At 52.0% G+C, this 9668-nt stretch overlaps 1 protein-coding gene across 1 annotated transcript in view; it reads left to right on the forward strand.

The window, feature by feature from the left end:
• ACTN3 (actinin alpha 3) overlaps positions 1 to 9293 on the forward strand; it is a 46834-nt gene extending 37541 nt beyond the window's left edge. The window contains exons 17-21 of the mRNA XM_033174475.1: positions 451 to 630; positions 1398 to 1544; positions 2994 to 3059; positions 4734 to 4892; positions 8680 to 9293. Of these exons, the coding sequence (XP_033030366.1) occupies positions 451 to 630; positions 1398 to 1544; positions 2994 to 3059; positions 4734 to 4892; positions 8680 to 8838 (711 nt within the window). The 3' untranslated portion in view covers positions 8839 to 9293. The remainder of the gene's footprint in view (positions 1 to 450; positions 631 to 1397; positions 1545 to 2993; positions 3060 to 4733; positions 4893 to 8679) is intronic.
• Positions 9294 to 9668: the final 375 nt, after the last annotated feature.

Genomic DNA, 9668 nt, shown 5'->3' on the forward strand with positions numbered 1-9668 from the left:
GAGATAGTAAACCTGTGCTCCCCGCCCCATCCCCACTCCCCGGTGCTTTTGTACAGCAACTTCCACCACCCTGACTACAGTACTGGCTATGTTCTCTAAGGCAGTGTTTTTCAACCACTGTTCCACGGCACACTAGTGTGCCGCGAGATGTTGCCTGGTGTGCCGTGGGAAAATTACTTTATATATAGTCAATATAGGCACAGAGTTAATTTTTTAAACATTTTCTAATGGTGGTGTGCCTCGTGATTTTTTTCATGAAACAAGTGTGCCTTTGCCCAAAAAAGGTTGAAAAACACTGCTCTAAGGCCACTAAGAATTGGCACCCAGCCACACCCGGAGGGCTACAAGTTCTCCCAGTGCTGCTATAGAGGAAGGGTGCCCCATGAGATCAGAGCTAGGTGTTAGGATCTTAAGCTAACAGGAGACTTTCCTTCTGCCCTCCCCTGGCAGGAGATCGGCCACATCTCTGTGGACATCAGCGGGTCTCTTGAGGACCAGATGAACCACCTGAAGCAGCATGAGCAGAACATCATCAACTACAAGGCCAACATTGACAAGCTGGAGGGTGACCACCAACTCATCCAAGAGGCCCTCATCTTTGACAACAAGCACACCAGCTACACCATGGAGGTGGGAGTCTGCGTGTGCGTTGCAGGAGTGGGGGCATTTTTGGAAATAATTCCTGGGTGGGCTGTTAAGATACATAAAAATCAAAGTCCACGATACATGGGTGTAAAAAAATATAAATTTCATATGTTTGCGGAAACCAGAAAACGTAAGACTATGTTGCTTAGTCTTCTAACTAGCAGCTCCCCTTCATGCACATAAATTTAAGCATTTTGAAGCATGCAAGACTACAGAATTATATGAGTATTATTATTATTTGCTGTGGTTTTATATTTGTCGAAAACTGCTCAGAGTGGCTGGGGCAACCCAGTCAAATGGGCAGCATATAAATAATACATGTAGTAGTAGTAATTAACAAGGAATACCATGAGGAAAATGAGAAATTGAGGCAGATATTTATTCCGTGATTATTTGAAATTCGAACTGGAACTTACTGGTACCTAGCGTGTTGGTAGTCTTATTTGTTAGGGTTGTTTCCTTTCCTTTAATTGTTTTATCCTTCTTTTAGCTCTTAAAAGGCAAAAGTGTGGGATTGTACCAGGCTGAATTTATTGATAGCATTTTTGCTTATTTGTAGATACTATTTTGATTTTCAGTAAGTGAAATATTAAAAGGGGGGAATAATTCCTGGCTGAAACCCACCCACCCGTAGAATGGATCTCCAGCAAGTAGGTGAAGGATTGGGTGCATGTGATTGCCCTCCCCCCACCTCCTTCCCCAGTGCTGCTGGATCTAATTCTGCAAACCCCACTGTCTTTGACTGCATGCAGCACATCCGGGTGGGCTGGGAACAGCTGCTGACCACCATTGCCCGCACTATCAACGAAGTCGAGAACCAGATTCTGACCCGCGATGCCAAGGGAATCAGCCAGGAACAGATGAACGAGTTCCGGGCCTCCTTCAACCATTTCGACCGGGTAAGATGGCCTCTTGCAAACCCAGCCTTGACCACTCGCACACTCACTGCTGCTTCTCGGTTGCACACTTCTCCCGAGCTGTTGTTTCAGCCATGGAGGCCAATCTAGAGCTGATCAAAGGATGGAGTTAGCAGTCTGGTCTCTTGTCCTAAACCAGGGGTGAGGGACCCCTTTTCAGCCCCAAGGCCACATTCCCTCATGGGCAACCCAGTGGCGGGTAGGATGAGAGGCAAAAAAAGTGGGAGAGGCAATGGGTGAAACTTTTGCACAAGAGGTCACACTCCAGCTGGGCAAAAGCCCACACAGGCATGCAAGAAGTGTGATCATATGTCAGGGCACTTGAGGGGGGCATGCAGCAGGGGCAGTGAAGAAAGGGAAGAGCCATGCCTCAGGGAGAGTCCCGAGGGCCAGGTAGAGAGGCCTTGAGGTTCCTTGCCTTGCCTTGCCCTAGCTAGAGATGGCTTGTCTTGGCATAGCCAGATTTTCCTCACTTTGGCCTAGCTAGAGATGCCTCACCTAGGCTTGGCTAGATTTGCCTCCCCTTGGCCTGACTAGATTTTCCTCACCTTGGCCTAGCTAGAGATGCCTCACCTTGGCTTGGCTAGATTTTCCTCACCTTGGCTTGACTAGATTTTCCTCACCTTGGCCTAGCTAGAGATGCCTCACCTTGGCCTAGCTCGAGGCTTGCTTGCCACCATTGTCAGCCCATGTCTGCTCTTGACACCAGCAACAAAGAGGGTGTGGCTGGCTAATCCCAGCCTGGCCAGCGGAAAAACTTTGAAGGAGTCGCAAGAGGCATGTAGGCCATCTGTGAGGCAGTTGGGACTCCCAAGCCACCTAATGGCTACACATGGCTCTGGTCTCTCTCTGTCTCTCAGCAACTGTTCAGACCCCTCTTTGAGGCCAGCTCCAAACGAGCCACAAGAAAGGAGGACTTGACTGAGCGTGAGGCTTGTTCACAAGTGTGGAAGGGCTATAGCTCACATGTAGAGCATCCGACTTGTTTGCAAAAGGTCCCGGGTTCAATCTCCAGCTAGTGCTGGGAGAGTCTCCTGCCCAAAACCTGGGTAAATGGCTACCAGTCAGTGTAGATAAGGGGTTGTCAACCTGGTCCCTACCGCTCACTAGTGGGCGTTTCAGGATTCTAGGTGGGCAGTAGGGGGTTCTATGGCACAAGCTGAATCCTCCTTCCATCAAGCACTGGTAAGCAGTAAGGAAATTTTACCATCAAGAAAGATGCATTAGTGGGTGGTAGGCTGACTACCCCTGGTGTAGACAATAGCGGGTGAGGTGGACCCGATGGTCTGTCTCGGTGTAAGGCCACTTCCTGTGTTCCTGTGAGGGGCGCCCAGAGGCACAAGTTTATGGAGCGTTTCCCTTCAGGAATGTGGAATTTGGGGCTGGTGGTGTCTCATTCGAAATCAACGGCTTCTTTCCCCCTCTTTGCAGAAGAGAAACGGAATGATGGACCCTGACGACTTCCGGGCCTGCTTGATCTCCATGGGATATGACTTGGTAGGAAGTTGCCCCAGAAGGATAGCTTTCCTCTCACCCACAACACCTGTTGGAGGGCAAATTCCGTGTAGTTTAATATCACAAGGATCTTCTTCTCTGAAGTATGAAATTAGCAGCTTGATGGGCTGATGGGCTCCTGCCTTTCATCTCTGCCCTACTGCTCCTGGTCTGTTCTGGTGGTCCCCTGCCATTTCCACTACCTAGCCAGGGGGTCCCAAGTCTTGGGCCTGTGGACCCCTTTGGAAATCCGAGAAACTGTTGTGGTCAGTGGAAAATGCCCATTTCACAGAAGAAAAAACTGGTGATGTGCAAAATGCCCCCCACCCTGAGGCAAAACACACCCCACACCGCACCCCTAAAACCAAATGCTGTACAGGCAAAACCCCACCCCACCCCATATATGTGGGGGTTGCATTCTTGCTCATTGCACTCTTGTGTGAAATTGCATGAAATCCATTGAAAAAGCCGGCAAACACCTCATTCTGCCCCTGCCCGTTCCACCTTTCTGGTGACGTTTCAGTGATGATATTTCCAAGTCATTCTGGGATCAGCGCTGTGCACATGTGCGCAATTGCGCACAGATTGGTTGCACCTAAAATGGGAGTTGCCTGTAAACTGAAAAAAGCAGCTCCCATTAAAACAACAACAAAACAGGCAGCTCTCCAACCAAAAAATAATAATAATCGGAACCTCTCAAGTTTTAAAATAAAAAATGGGGAGGGGCTGTGGTGGATACCAAATGGGGTGTCTGAGGGCACTATGGTGCTCACTGCTGCCATGTTGGGGATCCCAGGGCCAGCCTGAGAGAGGAAAGACTGCAGGAAAGAGTCATGTGGGGTGCAGAAGGACTTGTGTGTGTTAGAGAAGTTTCTCTTCCCTTGTGGATGTGGAACTGTGAAACTGAAAGGGGATCTTTGGTCTGTTGATCCCGTCTGGGTACTGGACTAGCACTGATCTATAAGATAGCAAAAGGGATGGAAGGATCAATCTAATTCCCACTCTGTTTTGGTTCTGTCCAGTCCACCCTATTTCCACATCATTTTTTTTTAAAAAAAAATAATTTGCTTTGCTTTCCCACTCTCTTTTTTTTATAACAGGTTTGGGGAACCTTTGGCCCTCTAGATATTGCTAGTCTTGCTGAACCACATCTCACTCCACCCCACTGGCCATGCTTGCTGGGGCTGATGGGAGTTGTAGTTTAGCAACATCTGGTGGGCCAGTTGTCCCACGTGCCCTGCTTTGCAAGGCAGTGTTATTGCATGCATTTTATCCTAAAACGTGCATTTTTATACATTCCGGTACTTTTTTTTAGTCAAAAACCATACCGCAAAATCCTGAGTCGTTTGAAAAATGAAAGGTACCTGGTTGTCATCTCGTGTATTAGTCCAGGATGTGTGGATCAGGCCTGGTTTGCTTGAAAATGGTGACTGAACCTGATCCACACATCCTGGACTAATACACGAGTTGGCAGCCAGGTACCTTTCAATTTTCAAACGACTCTGGATTTTGTGGTATGGTTTTTGACTAAAAAAAAAACTGAGTGGAATTGGGTAGGGTCTGCCCTGAGGCAGTTTCCAGCCCCATTCCGTGATCCAAGAGTGACTCTGGGTGGGAGAACTGGTCAGCATCCCTCCCTGTTTGACCCGCATCCCTGTTGCTCTTTCCTCCTGACAGGGCGAGGTGGAGTTTGCACGCATCATGACCCTGGTGGATCCAAACAACACAGGTGTGGTGACCTTCCAAGCCTTCATTGACTTCATGACTCGTGAAACAGCTGAGACAGACACTGCTGAGCAAGTCGTGGCTTCCTTTAAGATCCTGGCTTCAGACAAGGTAAGCGTTGGACCAAAAGAACGGAAGAGGCGGTGGAGGTGTCTCTTATCCACAGAAGCAAAGCTGGTGTCTCTTATTTTATTCATAGAACCCTGCAACATTATGCCCAGGCTGAGCGATATTCTGCAGTTAAAATTAAGTTCTAGGCATCGAAGCAAAATTCAAAGCCTGCCAATAATCTGTTTCCTCTCTTCTTTATTTCTCGTCTCCTCCCGCCTGGCACATTTCAAGCCTTTCCTGGCAGGTCTAGAAAGTTTTTTTTGCGGGGAGAAGTGGGAGATGGCTTCTTTCCATTCAGGTGGCAAAAGGGGGACGGGTGACGGGGTCGCAGAGAAGAAAAGTCTATCCTACCCATTTTAGGCTCAGGCCCTGTTCGCCCCTGGCATGCAGCCCTTGACAAACTGCCCCTAAGGCAGATGTGGGAAACCTTTGGTGCTTAAGGTGTTGCTGGGGCCACAACCCACCAACGGCCAGTTGTAGTTTGGCAACAGCTGGAGAGCCCAAGGTTCCCCACAGCTGCCCCAACATAACATAGTGGTTGACGGGGGGGGAGGCTCCTGAATTCTGTTAGTGCGGGGGTAGGGAACCTGCGGCTCTGGAGCCGCATGCGGCTCTTTCGCGGCCCTGCCGCGGCTCCGGGACAGCTGCCTGGGGCGCGGAGGTGGCGCGGAGTGGTGGGGGCACTGCGCCTGAGAACTCCTCGGCCGGAGGGAAGACGCGCCAGCCCTGCCAGCGATGGAGGGGCAGTTTGCTGGGGGGAGAGAGAGAGGGAGGGAGGGGGCAGCCGGGGGGAGGCGCGGGGGGCAGGGCCTGGTGCGACGGCGGCAGCGCAGTTGGCGGAGCGGAGCGGGGCCGTCCCCGCCGTGGCCCGCCACTGTGAGCGCGCAACAGGCGCTCCTCCTTCGGCTCCGGGGCGGCTGCCTGGGGCGCGGAGGTGGCGCGGAGTGGTGGGGGCACTGCGCCTGAGAACTCCTCGGCCGGAGGGAAGACGCGCCAGCCCTGCCCACGATGGAGGGGCGGTTTGCAGGGGGCAGAGAGAGAGGGAGGGAGGGGGCAGCCGGGGGGAGGCGCAGGGGCAGGGCCTGGTGCGACGGCGGCAGCGCAGTTGGCGGAGCGGAGCGGGGCCGTCCCCGCCGTGGCCCGCCACTGTGAGCGCGCAACAGGCGCTCCTCCTTCGGCTCCGGGGCGGCTGCCTGGGGCGCGGAGGTGGTGCGGAGTGGTGGGGGCACTGCGCTGCGCTCCTGGCCCGCCTGGGCTGCGCCCGCCGTGCCATCCTCCTGACCCGCCGCGCCTGCCCGCTTCCCTCCTTGGAGTGTCGGGCCCGGCGGGCAGCTGGGGTGTCCTTGTGGGGCTTGGCTCCGTTGTGCCTTCCCCGCTCCCCGGAGAGGCGGGCGGGCGGGGGACCTTCCCGGCGTCGGTCGCCGGATGGTGCTGCTGCCGCCTCCGCCTGGCTTTGCTGCTCCGCCTCGCCGTCCGGCGCCGCTTTGGCAGCGGGATCCGGGGGGCGCCCGGGGGCCCGGCCGGGACTCGGAGCCTTCCTGCGCCGCTGTGCAACAGGAAGGCCGGGCGGCGGCGGCGAAAACGTCCGGGCTGCTTCTGAAACCTCCGCCAACCGGTGCTTCGCCAGCGCTCGCTGCGGGCGGTGTACATGCTCAACGATGGCCCCAAGGGCGGCTCGGGGGCCCGGAGCCCCGAGGCCGGCGCGCTGCAGAGCCTGGCGCGATTCCCCCCCCCAAAAAACTGTTTTTTGCTTTTTGGCTTTTTGCCTTGCTCTCCCACCCCCCCTCTCTTTTTTTCCCTCCCCTCCTTTTTTAATCCAAGGGGAGAAATCCCATTTTTAAAACAAACAAACAAACGAAAAATAAACAAACACCCCCCACAGCTGCTGCAGCCACTCTATTTGAATTTTTATTATTACCCTTTTCTCCCTCTATCCCCCCTTTTTCTTTTCTCTTCCCCTTTTGTTTTTGTTTTCAAAAAAAGGAAAAAGAAGAAAAAGATTTCCCCCCTTTATTTTTATTTTTTAAACTACTATATATTTTTAATAGATATTCTCCCCACCCCATCCCACCCCCAATTTATATTTTTCCACCCCACTTTTCCATTCCCACCCCCCTTTTTCTTTCTTTATTAATTCGCTTGCCAACCTATCTTAGAGGGGGAAGCCCTCTCTCCCACCCACCCCACCCCCAATTTATATTTTTCCACCCCACTTTTCCATTCCCACCCCCCTTTTTCTTTCTTTCTTAGTTCGCTTGCCAACCTATCTTAGAGGGGGAAGCCCTCTCTCCCACCCACCACACCCCCAATTTATATTTTTCCACCCCACTTTTCCATTCCCACCCCCCTTTTTCTTTCTTTATTAATTCGCTTGCCAACCTATCTTAGAGGGGGAAGCCCTCTCTCCCACCCACCACACCCCCAATTTATATTTTTCCACCCCACTTTTCCATTCCCACCCCCCTTTTTCTTTCTTTCTTAGTTCGCTTGCCAAGCTATCTTAGAGGGGGAAGCCCTCTCTCCCACCCACCACACCCCCCCAAAACAACTTTGAGCTGAACCCCAAAAAACGGGGGTAGATCACTGCTGAAAGTAGATCACAATTTCTTGGGAGTTGGCCACCCCTGGTATAAGACATGTAACTAGAATAAATTTTTTAAAAAACCAAGCAAATAATTGTAATAACTACTGTAATAAAGCACTGCTATAATTATATATAATTTCCCTAAAATTTTGGTTTCATTCGCCTTTCCGTGCTGAAATGTCACAACCTGAAGGACCATGGCTTGCCCCCCCCCCCAGTTTTGATCCTGGGTACGCCCCTGAGTCAATGCAAAAAAGTAAGAACTTATTCTTGTTGTTTTTACTAATTATACTTTGCATTGGCTCCTATACGTTATTTATTATTATTGCATTAAGGTAAGAAACAATATATGCAGCGTTATATTTGTTTTAAATGTCGCAATGGTTTTGCGGCTCCCAGGTTTTTTTTTTTCCTTTGGAAACGGGTCCAAGTGGCTCTTTGTGTCTTAAAGGTTGCAGACCCCTGTGTTAGTGGAATCTTGCAACCTAGCAGGCCTGCGCAGTGCACAATGAATGAACACTGCGTCACAATGGCAGGTGCTTCATGACATCCCTCCCACATTTGGGCAGTCTTGCGCTGGTAGCAGAAACAGGAGGCATGTGGGACTCCAGGTTGGTTGGTTGGTTGGTTGGTTGCTTACACGCAAGCACAAAGTAACAAATGGTTGTAGGCCTCGCTGAGGTGGGCTTAGCAAAGCTTGAGCTTTGCACTGCCCCTGGACTTCCATCAAAGAAGGAACTATTGTGCAGAAATGGATAATATACAAATTCCCAAACTGGGCTTTCCTCAGAGGTGAGGAAACTTTTTCAGACCTACAACCACATTCCATTCTGTGTTGGGCAGCACCAGAGACAAAAGTGGGCAGAGCAACCAAAGTAAAATTATTATTTTTTTAACCATTCTACAGAAGGCTAGTTTCTGTTAGCTCATCTCTACCCTCCATCCAGCCTCAGAAGAGGCATTGTCTGAGTTTGAGGGCAGGTTCCTGGCAGGCAAAAATGCTAGTGAAGGGAGCAAAGTATGCCACCAGTGTGCAGTCAAGGGAAATAAAATAAAATACGGCTAAGGATGTGTAGTCTGGTGAGGACAGGTAGGGAACTTCGGAGGGCCACATCTGGCCCCCAACCAAGCCTGAGATGCCTCACCCTTGGACTTTCGAGTAACAGGCTGTTCCTCCTTTTTTGATCCTCCTCCCTGCCGCAGAACTACATCACGATAGAAGAGCTACGTCGGGAGCTGCCACCAGAGCAGGCCGAATACTGCATCAGCAGGATGACAAAGTACTCAGGAGCTGACGCTGTGTCCGGCGCTTTGGACTATGTCTCCTTCTCCAGCGCCCTGTACGGAGAGAGCGACCTGTGATCTCCCTGCTCCCCGTTCCCCCCCTGCCCACCTACCCCCACCTCACCAGAAACAAAAAAAAAAAGCATGTGGGAGCAGAGCGACTCCCCACACACTTGCTTGTGGGAAACTGGCGCCGAGAGCCTTGTGCCCACCATGGAAGAGGGGAGGGCACTACCGCTAGCAACCCCACCACCACCACCAAATATCTTCCCCTGCTGCTGGGCAAGAGGCTGTGAGATTCCCCCCCACTTCCACCCACATGCTGCAGCTGGTGGATCCAGGGTGGTCTTGGCGAGGAAACAGTCTCTCAAGGTTCCCCCTTCCCCCTTTGTAGAAGCTGTCATGTCTGTTCTTTGCTGCTGAGCTAGTTGCACACATTCCCCCTCTGCCCCACACATTCCCTTCCCTCTTCCCCAGAACCCCCCTCTTTCCCCTGGCCCACCCCCACAGGAGAGGCAAGTGCTGTTGCTGACCTAGAGAGAGGGGCCACCGTTTGACCAGAGGGGCCACCGCCAAGTGCATCTCCTGGGATTTATGCTGGGACTGGGAAGGAGGCAGGTGAGGGCTGACTTGGAAGGAACGCTGTACCAATAAACTGTGCCCACTGGAGGCCCACCCAGCATGGAAGTCTTTTTTTTCCCCCACCCCCACCCTGTTGCACTTGGGCAGGTATATGGAATGGCATGTACAGGAGAGGGGAAGGTTGGACCTTGGTTGCCCTCACCTGCGCCACTTTGTGTAGGAATAGATGGGGAGCCAAGGATGGGGAACCTGTAGCCCTGCAGATATTGTTGGGCACCAGCTTCCATCAGCCCTAGCCAGCATGGCCAGGGATGATGGAAATTGTT

Source organism: Lacerta agilis, chromosome 17, assembly GCF_009819535.1.
Source record: "Lacerta agilis isolate rLacAgi1 chromosome 17, rLacAgi1.pri, whole genome shotgun sequence".
NCBI classification, from domain to species: domain Eukaryota; kingdom Metazoa; phylum Chordata; class Lepidosauria; order Squamata; family Lacertidae; genus Lacerta; species Lacerta agilis.